The 16,152-nt window shown below is 38.4% G+C and overlaps 1 protein-coding gene across 3 annotated transcripts in view; it reads right to left on the bottom strand.

Moving 5' to 3' along the window:
- The window catches only part of zfyve26 (zinc finger, FYVE domain containing 26), a 114,862-nt gene extending 99,417 nt beyond the window's left edge, over positions 1-15,445 (bottom strand). Inside the window, exons 1-8 of one of the 3 annotated variants that reach the window (XM_059955460.1) lie at positions 15,286-15,445; positions 12,385-12,652; positions 11,459-11,537; positions 11,253-11,342; positions 10,463-11,018; positions 9,455-9,585; positions 1,611-1,775; positions 83-171 (exon numbers count right to left, since the gene is read on the bottom strand). In XM_059955460.1, coding sequence (XP_059811443.1) covers positions 83-171; positions 1,611-1,775; positions 9,455-9,585; positions 10,463-11,018; positions 11,253-11,342; positions 11,459-11,537; positions 12,385-12,572 — 1,298 coding nt within the window. In that variant the 5' untranslated portion in view covers positions 12,573-12,652; positions 15,286-15,445. The remainder of the gene's footprint in view (positions 1-82; positions 172-1,610; positions 1,776-9,454; positions 9,586-10,462; positions 11,019-11,252; positions 11,343-11,458; positions 11,538-12,384; positions 12,653-15,285) is intronic. The other 2 variants (XM_059955459.1, XM_059955461.1) reach the window with 2 other exon arrangements.
- Positions 15,446-16,152: the final 707 nt, after the last annotated feature.

Below are 16,152 nucleotides of genomic sequence, written 5' to 3'. Positions count from 1 at the left end.
TCTATCAAGGTGAAAAGAATTGCTTCAAATAATTCAAAGCAGGACAAGAGTGATATGATGATAATTAAACTGAAATCTTTACCTGCTTTGTTTCAAACACCACTCAAGTACCTCAATATGAGAAGAGAGTCCAGTACAAAAGTTGTACAGTACAGCATCACAACATAAATCCTGAAAGAGAAAAACATCAATATGTACGTGAGGAGCAGGAATAATATTATTTATTTACAAACCTGTACCACAGTACCTCATGAAATAGGAATGAAAATGGTTTCTAAGTTGCAACACCAAGATAAAGAAGATGAACAAATTTAAATAGATCTAGAAAGAATTTTTAAAATTACAAAGGCGGTTGCACTAAAATTTTGCACACAAAACAGCAATGTTTTGATGATATTGGCCAACATACTCTGAGCACCCCCTTACTCCTCAAAAAAGTTCTACTATTTCCTTTGAGTCCAATTCAAGGTGAACACAAGGCCTCAGTTCCATGCGTCAGGAAAAAGACAGAATTTCAGAGAATGGATCCTTCAGTAAAATGTCAGCCTGAATCCATGGTCAAGTTTTAGGAGTGGGATTAGAGCTCAAGACTATAGATGGAAAAAAGCTGCTGAACCACTTATCTCCTCCAAACAGGCCACAGACCAGCTTTAAATCCAATCACCGTTGACCATCACGGCCAGTTAGTGCCAGAGGGGCGGAGCAAAGTCCTAATGGCTCTAAATGGCGACTCCACTACTTGCATCTTCAGAAAACAGCTCTATTTCTATCTTTTTTTTCCCCTTTTCAAGGTTCTTTTGAAGACCCTGACCTGGAGTGTTAGAGAAAGTTAAGGGATGATCTGAACAGAAAGGTCCTGATAGAGCAACTGAGAAAATCCATACCCTCTGGTGAACGGGGAAATAACCAGATAGCATTTAAAATTATTGAGATCTGAAATGCTTTGAAAGAGTGATAGAATCAGCTTCCGTGAATAATTTTAAAATAATGTTCTAGAGGTACCTGTGAACTACAGGCCAAGGATTAAAAACTCAGGCTGTGAACTAAACAGTTATCACCAACAACGGCAGGCAGAATAGTCTCCTTCAGTGCTGTATGTTTCCATAATTTTATGATGCCAAGTCCCCAAAGCAGCAAACCTACTGCAGTAATGAAACCATTTTCAATTGTCAATTAACTGATCAAAATTCCTAAAGGCAGAAGGTGGTAAAACAGACTGTAGTTTGTAAAATTACCAAATCTCAGTTCTTTGAATAACCTGCTCTAGAACTCAGCAACTCAGAGCAGAGATCTTCCAATGGATAGGATACTGAAATGGAATTACCATGTTTAGGAAATGAAACATTTGCATTACTTCACCTCAAGTTTATTATCCTTGCTAATAAATCAAGATGACATTATCTTGCATACGAGAGATTCTGCAGATGCTGAAAATCTTGAGCGAGACACACGAAATGCAGGAGAAACTCAGTGATTGCTGAGATTATTTTGCACATATAAACCTGTTTACATTAATCAGCAAGATTCTTAAATTACTTATGGCTTCAGTCGTAAAGAATAACTACGCAATCACTGGGAGGGAAGGACTCTGCTACCTAATTTGACCATACCTTGTTTTCATGAAGAGTGCACAGAAGACTTTGAGCTGATTCTAAACTTTGGCAGTAAGACCATCCCAGCAACACCAAGAGTCGCGCAAAAGGCTTAAAGGTCTTCTTCAGCAACCTACTTAAAGTGCTGTAATCCTCACGTTTTATGCAGTGCAAGGCAGTAACCTAGCAAAAACAAAATGAGCACACAACCATTCATAAAATAATTATTAATCTGCCTCTCACGTTCTAACATAAAGCACAATTCATTCTTCCAATAGTGCTCCTGTTGAAATTACTGCGGCTCGACTTTACGCCCAGTACAGCTTTGAGAAGCTGTGAGATGTTGGATCCCTGTTTATTTTCTGATCTTTGGGGTTCTTCCAGGAATCAGGAATGACAGCAGTTTTAATTCCAAGATTTCAGTTTATTTTAGAGTACAAACAGACATACAAGTACTAAGCAAACTAAATAGAGCTGAGAAACAATGCTAGGAGATGTATAGATGCAAAGACAAAGGAATTAAGCAGCCTGGATGGCACCTCTGAAAAATCTATCACTTATTATTTTGAGATAAGGAAAATTCCTTAGACAGGAATGAATTAGGCTACCTAATTAAAACTATTACATAATGTGGGTAATGTGTCAATACTTAGCCAATGAAAAAGGTAATAAGCTATTAGTTTAGCTGCTCTATCATTTTCTGCCAGTGTGTGAGAAAAATACACAAGTTTGTTAAAAAGTACAAATCTTATAAAAAGTATTATTTAAAAGAAGTGGTTTCCGGGTGGGGGGGGGGGGTGGAGAGCAAGTGAGATGTTGGCAAACTTAAAGTAACGATGCCGGCGGTGCTTGAAAAATAGCATTACCTCCCAAAAAGCCAAAGCAGAAGTCTACAAATGAAATACTTGTTCATGTCAGGTATTCTACGGTCAATACAACTTTAAAGTATTATGATCAATCTTGACTTATTTTAACCAGAAGTTGTATCACATGCAATTTCAATCTTATGAGGAAAAACGCACTTAAGTTTAATTAACCATTAGATCTATTGTCTATATTTTCAGTGCTAGGGCTGAAGTGCTTGCCACAAGAGGACACAGGTTTAAGGTGCTGGGGAGTAGGTACATTGGAGATGTCAGGGTTAAGTTTGTTTGTTTTTTTTTTACACAGAGAGTGGTGAGTGTGTGGAATGGGCTGCCAGCAACGGTGGTGGAGGTGGATACAATAGGGTCTTTTAAGAGACTTTTAGACAGGTACATGGAGCTTAGTAAAATAGATGACTATAGGTAAGCCTAGTAATTTCTGGGGTAGGGACATGTTTGACACAACTTTGTGGGCCGAAGGGCCTGTATTGTGCTGTAGGTTTTCTATGTTTCTATTATTACACTAAAATAGGGGTTCCCAACGTTTTGTATGCCATGGACCCTGACCATTAACTGATGGGTCTGTGGACCACAGGTTGGGAACTCCTGCTCTAAAAGAACACAATAATTTAAGTTGCAATGGCAAATGTGCTGTTTATCAAAAAACACTGTAGCCTTTGAGATGCTGGAAAAGATTTGTAGCTCGGGTTGAGGATGTTTGAGATGTTGGAGAAGATTTGTAGCTCGGGTTGAGGATGTTTGAGATGTTGGAGAAGATTTGTAGCTCGGGTTGAGGATATTTGAGATATTGGGGAAGATTTGTAGCTTGGGTTGAGGATGTTTGAGATGTTGGAGAAGATTTGTAGCTTGGGTTGAGGATGTTTGAGATGTTGGAGAAGATTTGTAGCTTGGGTTGAGGATGTTTGAGATATTGGGGAAGATTTGTAGCTTGGGTTGAGGATGTTTGAGATGTTAGAGAAGATTTGTAGCTCGGGTTGAGGATGTTTGAGATGTTGGAGAAGATTTGTAGCTTGGGTTGAGGATGTTTGAGATGTTGGAGAAGATTTGTAGCTTGGGTTGAGGATGTTTGAGATGTTGGAGAAGATTTGTAGCTCGGGTTGAGGATGTTTGAGATGTTGGAGAAGATTTGTAGCTCGGGTTGAGGATGTTTGAGATGTTGGAGAAGATTTGTAGCTTGGGTTGAGGATGTTTGAGATGCTGGAGAAGATTTGTAGCTTGGGTTGAGAATTTGTTGAGTAGCTCGCCGAGCTGGCTTGTTAGCTTACAGACGTTTCGTTACCCAGCTGGGCAACATCATCAGTGCAACTTTGCCCAGAAAATATTTATTATCTAATCAGATTTTAATGAACCAGTCCCAATTACATAATCTGTAACCAATAGAAATGGCACATAAACCCACACACACAGACTAATCACAGGACACATGAAAGATGAACAATGTAGATCACGAACATTTCATTCGAAGTTGCACTGATGATGTTGCCTAGCTGGGTAATGAAACATCTGCAAGCTAAAAAGCCCGCTCAGCAAGCCACTGAACAACAACACCGTAGCCATTTACAGTAACTATCCCACCTGAATCTGAGGAAGCACCTGCATAATAGAGGAAATGATAGTCAGAAATTATAACATGGTATGAATAGAGGCTGAACCTTCTGAAAAACCAAATTATACTTTAAAGTCTGTCTGAGAAACAGAAACTGAGCACAGCTTGCTCAGCCAACTAAAAGAGGTGATTGATAGTCATCAGAAGCAAAATCCACGTATGACTACCAACAGAGCAGATGGCCAATATTAATAGAAACAAGTGATTCCAGATCAAAAATATACTGAAGTACTTCAATTATTATTGTTAAATTACCATTATTAAACACAGCACAGGATTACTCTGAGCAATGTTGGACACAGATTAACTGGGTGAATTAAAGTAGGAGCAAGAAATGGATGAAGTGATTGGGGAAAAACTGTGCCAAAGCTGTATCAACACAGACAAGAGCATTATCTACTCTGCGCCTAAAGAGGATGGATCCAATTGTTTCTCAAACAGTGAAAAACTAGTCATATTGAAGGCACAAAAATATCTTGGGCCCATCTACATTGAAATGTCACAGGCAGATACAAAACCTCAAAATACAAATGAAATGCTATGCTTAACCTCTTAAGGACAAAATACAAAGAGTGGAAAAGTCATTTTTTTATCACATAAAGCAGAATGATGCACAGGCTAGAACCTGAAGTAAAAACAGAAAATGCTGGAAAAACGCAGCAGGCCAGGCACTCCAAGAGATCCCTGGCTGAACTACACTTGGCCATGAATATATTAGCATTACAGGAAAATATGCATTAAACGACATGAGGAAATTCTATGAACTAGAGTTGTATCCCCTACAATTTAGAATAATATGGAGTTATTTACATGCGTTTTCTATAGCTTGGACATTCCTTTGAGGGGCCTGTTACCCATTCTCAATGCCCAACTTCCTCATTCCCTCAAGTGTGCCTCGTCTGGATGCAGAAAGCCAATCCCGCTGCACAAGTAGTTCTGAAGTTGACTAAGAGCCCTGACCAATGTCAGTGTCTCTGACAAGATAACTGAGTAATTCCCCAACAATTCCTCTGAAGACCTTAGTCAATGTCTCTGAAAAATGACTAAATGATTAATCTGACGAAAGCAAAGCTCACTCATGTACATTGCTTATTTGATCATAGTCCTTTTGTATTCTGCAGAATACTAAGTTGCAGTGTGATCCAAGTATATTCAATCACCTAACACTCATAATCAATCCAACATCTGGGAAAGCTGGAAAGTGGAGGACGAAAACTAGCCAAACCAAATGCAGTCAAAACTTCAGTTAGTGATAAGTACAAGTGTAAGCTTCATAAACACCTTACATCAATCCTGCAGAGTTCCCAGGCAAAAACATACAACAAATATGCAAATTACAAGTCAAGCCTATAATATTACTTTCCAATAGTTCTGTTAGGAATTCATGTTAAGTTTCTTTAAAAATGATCAATACAAACCATCGAAGAGGTTCCGTTATAAGAGTTCCGTTGAGTTCCGTTGATTACAAGTCATAAAATACACAAAAATCTGCTAACTCTATCCCCACAGTAATATACTAAATGGCTTCAAAATAACATAAGACTGCTAAGAAAGAACAATTAGTAAAAGTGAAGAAAGAGTAAATCAGTGTTTCGACAGACAAACATATGTAGGTACACTGGACTTCTGAATTTAATATTACAGGAGCTCGTTCATATGTAGAGGTGTCCACAAGTCAGATGTACAGTTGAAGTCAGAAGTTTACATACACCTTAGCCAAATACATTTAACCTCAGTTTTTTGCAATTCCTGACATTTAATCCTAGAAAACATTCCCTGTCTTAGGTCAGTTAGGATCATTACTTTATTTTCAGAATGTGAAGTGTCAGAATAATAGTAGAGAGAATGATTTTTTTCAGCTTTTATTTCTTTCAACACTTTCCCAGTGGGTCAGAAGTTTACATACACTTTGTTAGTATTTGGTAGCATTGCCTTTAAATTGTGTAACTCGGGTCAAACATTTTGGGTAGCTTTTCACAAGCTTCTCACAGTAAATTGCTGGAATTTTGTTCCATTCCTCCTGACAGAACTGGTGCAACTGAGTCATAGTAACTGAGTTTATAGGCCTCCTTGCACACACACGCTTTTTCAGTTCTGCCCACAAATTTTCTATCAGATTGAGGTCAGAAAATGATGTCAAATCTGGTTCATCCTTGGGAGCAATTTCCAAATGCCTGGAAGTACCACGTTCATTTGTACAAACAACAGTATGCAAGTATAAACACCATGGGACCACGCAGCCATCATACCGCTCAGGAAGGAAACGCATTCTGTCTCCTAGAGATGAACATACTTTGGCGCGGGAAGTGCAAATCAATCCCAGAACAACAGCAAAGGACCTTGTGAAGATGCTGGAGGAAACAGGTCGACAAGTATCTAAATCCACATTGAAACAAGTCCTATATTGACATAACCTGAAAGGCTGCTCAGCAAGGAAGAAGCCGCTGCTCCAAAACCGCCAGAAAAAAGCCAGACTACAATTTGCAAGTGCACATGGGGACAATGATCTAACTTTTTACAGAAATGTCCTCTGATTTGATGAAACAAAAATTGAACTGTTTGGCCATAATGACCATCGTTATCTTTGGAGGAAAAAGGGTAAGACTTGAAAGCCGAAGAACACCATCCCAACTGGGGGTGGCAGCATCATGTCGTGGGGGTGCTTTGCTGTAGGAGGGACTGGTGCACTTCACAAAATAGATGGCATCATGAGAAAGGAAAACTAGGTGGATATAATGAAGCAACATCTCAAGACATCAGCCAGGAAGTTAAAGCTTGGTCACAAATGGGTCTTCCAAATGGACAATGACCCCAAGCATACCTCCAAACTTGTGGCAAAATTGCTTAAGAACAACAAAGTCAAGGTATTGGAGTGGCCATCACACAGTCCTGACCTCAATCTGATAGAAAATTTGTGGGTAGAATTGAAAAAGCAAGTGGGAGCAAGGAGGCCTACAAACCTGACTCAGTTACACCAGTTCTGTCTGGAGAAATGGATCAAAATTCCAGCAGCTTACTGTGAGAAGCTTGTGAAAGGCTACCCAAAACGTTTGACCCAAGTTAAACAATTAAAAGGCAATGCTACCAAATACTAACAAAGTGTATGTAAACTTCTGACCCACTGGAAAAGTGATGAAAGAAATGAGCTGAAAATAAATCATTCTCTCACTAATATTCTGACATTTCACATTCTTAAAATAAAGTAGTGATCCTAACTGACCTAAAACAGGGAATATTTTCTAGGATTAAATGTCAGGAATTGTGAAAAACTGAGTTTAAATATAACTAGTTAAGATGTATGTAAACTTCTGTCTTCGACTGTATGTAACTGGGGACAGCCTGACCTGCTAAGGCCCAATAAAATGAAACAGAAAGCACAGAGCTGATGCTCCCTCTAGTTTTTAGCTTACACTGGGTGTTCTGAAATTAGATAGATATAATGTCATTTTAGAAAATGTTTGAAGTTGGAATTTGTAGGTGAAAAAGCCATCAAAAACTTGTACTATGATAGTGATAGAAAAAGACAAATTTATACACTCAATAGCCACTTTATTCGGTACCTCATAATTAATAGACATACTTTATTGATCCCGAGGGAAATTGGGTTTCGTTACAGCCGCACGAAAGTGGACACCGAGTGCATGTTTGTGGTCTTCTGTTGCTGTAGCCCATCCAATTCAAAGTTCGACATGTTATACATTCAGAAGTCCTCTTCTGCACACCACTGCCATAAGGCATGGTTATTTGAGCTACTGATGCCTTCCTGTCAGTTTGAATCAGAATGGCTATTCTCCTCTGACCTCTCATTAACAAGGCATTTTCATCCACAGAATTGCTACTCTAGACTTTTTTATTTGTTTTTACAAACCATTTTCTGTAAACTGTAGGGACTGTTGTGCATGAAAATCCCATGGGATCAGCAGTTTTTGAGATACTCAAACTACCCATCTGGCACCAACAATAATTCTACAGTCAAAGTCACTTGGGTCACATTTCTTCCCAGTTCTGATGTTTGGTCTGAACAACAACTGAATCCCTTGACCATATCAGCATGCTTTTATGCATTGAATTGCCACCACGTGATTGGCTGATTAGTATTTGCATTAACAAGGTATACTGAGTGTATTTTGTGACCTTACTAGCTAACTGCTGAATAAACCAGTACATAACCACATTTTCCACAAATTGTCATTAACATAACTGTTTAAATTCAAGCTTTAAAGCAAAAATATGACAATATAGAAAATTTATTACAAACCTAGCTCAATACTAAATGTTGGTATTTACTTTACTACAGCACAGACATATAAACACAAAGTTGTTTCTGTGACGAGCATAATAAATAAACAGGAAATTCTGAAAATACTCAGTTGATCGGGCAGTACCTTTGGAGAGATCATTTACCTTTCCTCAGTTGCTAACAAACATCCACCAGGTAAAGACAAAGAACACACAGATACAATATGCTCCAGCCTTTTTCAATCTACAGTGAATTGCTCTGGAACCTATCCACACAACATAAGAGAAAGAACAGTGTGCTAAACTATGCTAAGCGCCTTTCCTCATTTTTGTTTAAGTATTATGCTCACCTGACTTTTCTGCATCAAAAGATATCTACATAATTTCACAATAAGTCTCTTCCAGCCATTATGAACAAAAACAATTTACATTGAAGCTTCAATCTTTCCCTTCGCACGGTAGAACGACCAACTAAAGCCATGCAAAGTGGGCATAAGCTGCCTTGAAACTTAGAATGGTCATTTTACAGGAGAGTAGTAATCAAATTCTTCTATAACCTAAAGGAGGAAATCTGCAGATGCTGGAAATTCAAACAACAACACATTGATGAAGGGTCTCGGCCCGAAACATCAACAGTGCTTCTCCCTATAGATGCTGCCTGGCCTGCTGTGTTCCACCAGCATTTTGTGTGTGTTGTTGTTTCTATAACCTACAAGCCTTTTACATCAACCACCATTAATATCTCATCTCACCTACTTCTCATTACTTCAGTGACCTCCTATTCTATGGACGTCAGCCTTTAACACATCAATTAATAGAAATGCTAAACACTTATTTTATCCTAAGACCCTTGGAGCTTTGCTGCACGTAAAATTCAGAGTTCCATAATGTGCGCATTGCTTAAACCTGCAGTGGTACAATAATCAGTCTTGGCTCTGTCTTGTTCCTAGTTCTTTTATTTATTTTTTTAAGAACATCATAGTGGGACAGATAGTTCAAAAAGTTGATTTAAATTATAATAGTTTACAGATAATTGATGTATGCTGAGTATTTTAAGAATCTTTTCTACATTAATATTAACTGATTCAAATAATAGTACCATTACTTCATATTTATTCAATCTCAATACATACCAGAATCTGCTCCAGAAAGTGCCTACTATTGCTTATGCTGTAGAAGTACACTGCCTTCCAGACAGTAGATTCCTCAGAGTCTGTAAACAACGCTAACATAACCCTTTCAGCTTCTGACAGTTCAAAGGCAACTGAAAAAGAAAGAAAATTTTACAAATATTACAAAGGACCAGTGCTGAAACACACACATATGAACCCACAACCCTCCATCCACACACACACACACACACCTCATTTGGCCTATCTTCTAATGACAGACTTGAAAGGGACATCTAAAATAGCCATAGCAACGTAATACAGCATTGACTTTCACCGCCAAGTCACTCCTTTATACAGAAGAATTCCAACCACAAGGAGTTTGAAATTTTTTTTCATGAAAAAGGCAGGTCCAAAGTTATCAGATACTTCAGATAATCTAAGAAAATGTTTTTCTGTGCCATATTACTTTTTTATACAAATAACAGAAGATGAAATTTGAGAGTAAGCTGCATTTTACATACACGGTATTAGTAATGAAGGTTGAATGGCATAATAAAAGAAGATCCATTTTCAGGGTAAAATATGGGGCAGCTCCCAATGTAACATGAAAAGATTCTGCTACTACAATATCAAATAATACACACCAAATACGCCCAAAATTAATCCTTGGTCAAGGGTAAGTTACCTGATTTTAGTCATATATCAATAAAGGTGTTCAAATTGGCCCCATTTTTTTAAAGAACAAAAAGTCAGCCAGATCTTCTAACTAAATGTCCATTAATAAAAAATGTACACAAGAGTGTTATTTTGTTCTAGGATGAAACTGGATAATTTCCACAAAATAATGACTTAAAGAAATGTCACATGGGCGGAGCATAACAAAGCTGCAGATGCGTTCAAAAAAGAAAGGGATATGTAGGAATGAGAGGTCACATGGAAGAAAACTTTCCACTTGTAAACCAATAACTTAAAGAAATCAAAATGCAGTTACTTCTGTAAATGACCACCTGAAGGATGATGAAACATTACCTCTGTCAGGCGAGATTTGTGTAACTAACTTCTCCTTAGTTTTCTCGATAGATACAGCACTATATAAACTGATCAGACCCTGGTTCTGTTTTCCTAGCATGTAGCCCAGCAGGCAATCTTCATTAAGTCCATATTCTGTTGCATAACAAGCATTGTAGAGTTCTTCACACAAATGTCGAATTTCTAAGGTCTGCCTTTCCACATCAAAAGTAAGCACTGAAATTACAGAATAAATTTGATTTGTGGTCTGCTCATGCGTATCCATGTCAGCTCCATTCTTGACTTCTCCTTGTCGTGCTTCCTTCAAGGAACACAGGGCATAATGCAGGAAGTTCACAAATAGTTTCTCTAATGTGTGATTATATTCCACAGTAGAACTATTGCTATTTTCTACCAGTAGGTAATCAATCACAGCCTGCACAAGTTGAGGCTTCCTGGATAAAAGGTTAAGTAATGAGGAAAATGCTTCAGGACTTAATTTGAGGGTGCTGTAGTCCAATTTCTTCTCAATCACCAGGTCAGCGTTATGACAGTGTAAAAATATATCATAGAGCTCCTGTACAGAGAAAACAACAGATTAATAACAAGACATAATATTTACATCTGCATTAATAACTAACTCACATATCACCTAGGGAATATTAGAGGTTTCACAAGACAAAACACTAAATGTTCCACTGAAAAACTTGCCCACTTGATTTTATGCATTGCAACAAACAACGGACATCCCAGAAAACTGTTCCTTTTAAATGAATCAGTGAAATACATTGAGAGAGAATACGTGAATCACCTTTATTACATCTCGTGAGACCTGTGGTTGTAGCAGTTCCAGGAGCAAAAGAAATTCAATATTGCTCCTAACAAATGGTGGTAGTGATATCTGAAGCAAACAAATAAATTCAGATCTTTAGAATAAAAAAGCGGCAGTATCGAAAAAGGAAAGCACAACTCAGTTGATTTTGAGAAAATTCATGGAATGACTCAACATTTATTTACCTGATCAGGTGACCACCACAATTCTAGCTCCAGCAGCCACAACCAGGCAAGCTGATGAGGACTGGAAACTGATTCCCATCTGCAAATAAAATATCTCCTCAGAGAACATTCAAGATAAATTTCAAAAGCCTCAGGGGATTGTGCAGTCAAGCGAGGATGGGTAGGGACCCCCACATAAAGGAAATTTTAAAAATGTAAAGTAAAAATTAAAAAGTACAAAGGTATCATGTGATTATGTAAGATATGGATGAACAAATTGTAATTTTGAACACCCCATTAAAGAAAATTTTCCTGAAATAAACCTAAAGATGGAGAATTGTGAGAAGATTTACATTTTGTGTTTTACAAATGGAGCAGGAATTCTAAGAAAAAATTGTATTTTGTTAACAAATTCTTTGTGAGGAGTCATTGATGAGATGTACCAATTTAAGATTACCACTAAGAGTAAGAACGAAGGCTAAGAGAAATTGCTACACAAAGTACACAGTATATTTAGGGCTTCTAATTGTATTGCCATCGGACTCAATGGAGGCAAATAACTTCTTTTATTTGAGTGGTGTAGAAGTTGCACTGACCACCATATCAAAAGGTAGAAGTGATTTCAAGATAAATCTAAATATTTAGATTAAATAAGAGAATAAACTAATAGGTTGATATGTTACAATGAGGTAGGATTGGAGAGAAATATTACACAGAGAATAAGAACCATTCAATCACTGGGCCAAATATTCCGCTTTCTAAGGTGTAAAATTCAAAACTTGGCTTTATATGCATATCAGGTATTCATCAAAGAAAGAATTACGTCTATGGAAAAAGTAAAGTTAAAAGACAGCATGATCAATCTTGTTTGGTCCAGCATAGACCTGATAAACTCTGTGCTGTAAACTTCTATAGTCTAAAGTTCTAAAATTCCAGAAATTACTCACAACAACTTGTATGGACAGACAACAATCGCCTGAATGATTTCCTTCACTTGTTCAGCACCTCCTTTCCATTGCCTTAACTGTGGGACACAAGCTTGTGCTAAGGCCCAGTGACCCTGCCACAAATGCTTCCTGAAGAACATAAATAGTCTCGCAAACGAATCCTCTTCCTCCCTGCCAAACGGGTGCATTTTCACAGTCCTTCTCAACAATTCTTCTATACCAAAGGTATTCTGTACAAGAAGCTTATAAAGCACTTGAGATATACCATCTGCAAAAAAGAAATTTTAATCAAAACCAGTCCACTGCTGAGTAAGATAGTTGTGACTTTTGCTGTTATGAACAATACGAAGGAACAGCCAGCAAAATTTTGCACTTCTGATTTTAATTGCTCCACCTCTTCAGTGTCAGAATACTAAGCCTACTTGGGTCGATGCGCCCTGCGTCATTCTTCAGAAACCTATTGAGATTGCTTTGTTTGATTTCTTTCAAATTGCTGTGCAGTAGGTAACTCCAGAAAGAGTGCCACCATTCAAAAATTGAGGAAAACTGATTTAAGCTTTCATATTGTACCCGTCTCTTGTGTACTGAATTGAAACTGAGAAATTAACATTATGTTTCTATTGTTTTGACAGAAGATTATGTTACAGGTACTGAGAAATATAAAAATATTCCAAAATTATTCTCATTTTACATCAATTCCTAACTAATGGTCAGAGGCTACCATTCAAATTTTATCTTGACCTCTTAGCTTAAGCACAGGAAGGACTTAAATTTATTACATTGCTTCTAGAGGTGTACTACCCCACCCCACCTTTTGCTGATACATGTTCAAAATTAGCCACTCAGTACCCGGCATCGCCCCCCCCCCCCATGCACTGCCACTTTACACTTACACTCCACACCTCATACCTACACTGGCAGAGTCAGCTTCACCACTTCCCATTCCCCTCTCACCCCTCATCTCCTTACTGCCTATCACCTCCCTCTGGTGCTCCTCTCCCTTCCATGGTCTTCTACCCTCTCTTATCGGATTCCCCCGTCTCCAGCCCTTTATCTCTTTCACCAATCAACTTCCTCTTTACTGCGCCCCTCCCTCTCTCCCAGTTTCACCTATCATCTACCAGCATCTTCCTCTCTTCCCCCCCCCCCCCACCTTCCTACTCTGATTTCCCAGCTTCTATTCTCCCCCAGTCCTGATGAAGGGTCTTGGCCCGAAATGTTGATGTTTGTTCTCTTCCATACCATGCTGCTTGGCCTGCTGAGTTCCTCCAGCATTTTGTGTGTGTTGCTTGGATTTCCAGCATCTGCAGATTTCCTCCTGTCACTGGCCTACCGTGTTTTCATCTGCCCTGCTGCTTCCTGAAAGAGTTTCTCTTGCCACTCTTTGTCACTTCATCATTTCCTCTCAGTCACCTTACTCCTGCCCCTTTATGAACATACATAGTTATACGCCATACATAGTTACTTGTACAGTGTGTTTCTTCAAAGTTACTTTGCAACAACATAATAACATTATGTCATAACATTATTCTGTTATTAAACAAGAAAACTTCAAAATTTATGTAGGCTAAATATACTTTGGACTGGTTGAAAATGAGTCTCACCATTACCCAGACCATACTTTCACTTCTCTCCACTTCATGCTCAAGATGGTTTTAAAAAAAACCACTTTCCCATTTTTTTCAACACAACAATGTTGAAAACAAACTAAAAAAAAATCAAAAACTTAAAGTTAACCTCAACAGATTTAAGAAGTTGGTGCTTATAGTCATAACTAATCTAGTATTATTTCTTTATTCAGCTTAATCAAAAACTCTGTGCAAATGTTAACTGAATCCACCCAAGTACATCAATTTAGATTTTACTCAGAACAAGTTGTTTCTCAGTCTGCAGGGCAACTTTAGGAGGTTTTATGAATGGCCAAAAGTTAATTCACCTATTTGCCACACTTTCCAAATGAAGAAATTGCAACAATCACTATGTTACTATGCGCTGTTGGCACTGTTAAGAATAATATTCTATATCAGGTTACTTATTTAACTTACAACTTTACAGCCCACAATGAAATCAGATGAAGGAGATCCCTATAAATGTTCCTGAAAAATAATGAGTTAATCTGAGAACATAGCAGCAAAATCATTATCATATTTGTTAATCACAGTACGCAAGCTCTCTTTAAAGGAATCCCATCAGGCCAAATTCTCTTGTTCTTTACACATAGTCCTACAAATAATTTTCCCAATTTTACACCAATTTCCTTTAGGGCATTCCTCTCCAATGCAATAGCAAGTTCCAGATCACCAATCTGTATAAAATAATTTTTCCTTCTGCTCCTTGCCAACATCATTATAACAAATGGCATCTTGCCGAGGAAGAAGCGAGACTGCAAAGTTTTCCTTTCTAGTTAAAGTCTAATAAAACAACGCGATGTATTTTCAAATAATAAACGTGAACATGAGATTGTAATTTATGGAACTCTTATTAAACTACCTGCCATTTTCACTACCTGACGATTCTAGCGAGGTCCAGACTCAACTACATCTCAATATGTCAATCAGGAAAAAGTCAAAATATGCTGCAGATATTATAGCTTTTTCGTGCACGCTTGACAATGATTATGATCAAGGGGATGTGTAATTGGAATAGTTGATTCGTAAACACTTAAATCTGTGAGCTCATTTTGCACATTTTATAGGCATAACCTAGCTGTTTTAATAGTCCAGTGTTAGCGCATTAATGAATGTGAGTTTAGTTTTAAATCTCCTACATTGAAGCGACAGGCCTGAAACGTCAGGACGTCCCCAAACAGAAGGATTGGAGCCCCAGTCTGCACAGACCCCTCTTCCTGCCTCCACCCTTTCCTCTCCAAAAACTCCCTGTTCCAGTTCCCAAAAGCCTTACATTCCGTAGCTCAGTAAGACATTCGGCTCCTTCGGCATTCGACCCATCCGATCCGGTGTTCAAAGAGCCGTCAACTCCAACTACTAATTAATTACTCGCCCGTCGCCTCCCCAACGTCGCCTGTTCCGCCATGGTCCGGCGTCACGTGACACAGAAACCCTTCAGTCACCTGATCTCTCCGGTTCCAGGCCATAGGTCGCACAAATCCACCGGTGACCATGGAAACGAGGCAATGCCGGTCTGGTAAATCTGTGGCAGGAAGAGGCTCCATTCCGGATTTCGCAAGTTTTGCTGGCTGACATTAATTCCCTTTTTTCGGCTATGCAGCTAGATGGACGCATCAAAGACAAATCCATATCTCCAAAGATTTATGACTTGCAAAGTTAGGGATGAATAAGCGTGCATCCGGAGATCATTATGTCTACTGTCAATAGAGTGTCTAATTCCTCTGGCGTTTGTGTTTCAAATAGGAAACCGGCAGTAAACTTGTGTGCAGCAAGATACCACAAACAGCAATGTAATAATATCCAAATAATTTGTAGAGGTTGAGAAATAACAGGGTCATTTCTTTTTCTTCAAAATTATATCATGGAAATTTTACATCCATTTGCGGGCGCAGTGAGATTGCAATTTCGTAAATGTATCAACTTCCAGTTAATAAGCCAAAGGTGTTTCTTCATGGGAAGCAACAGGTCGTGGGCGTGGTCAACAGCCCGCTCCAGCACTCCTAGTCGCCGGCGCTATTTATTGTTCTTGTTTTAAAATGCTTTTTGTGGGATTATGCGGGGATGTTCAAGTTCATTAACACATTTATGAAGGTAGAGCACTGGATGTAGTATATGGATTTCGGTAAGACATTTGATAAGG

Source organism: Hypanus sabinus, chromosome 2, assembly GCF_030144855.1.
Source record: "Hypanus sabinus isolate sHypSab1 chromosome 2, sHypSab1.hap1, whole genome shotgun sequence".
Lineage (NCBI taxonomy): Eukaryota > Metazoa > Chordata > Chondrichthyes > Myliobatiformes > Dasyatidae > Hypanus > Hypanus sabinus.
The sequence above is the reverse complement of the archived record's forward strand: the minus strand, read 5'-3'. Positions and strand labels throughout refer to the sequence as shown.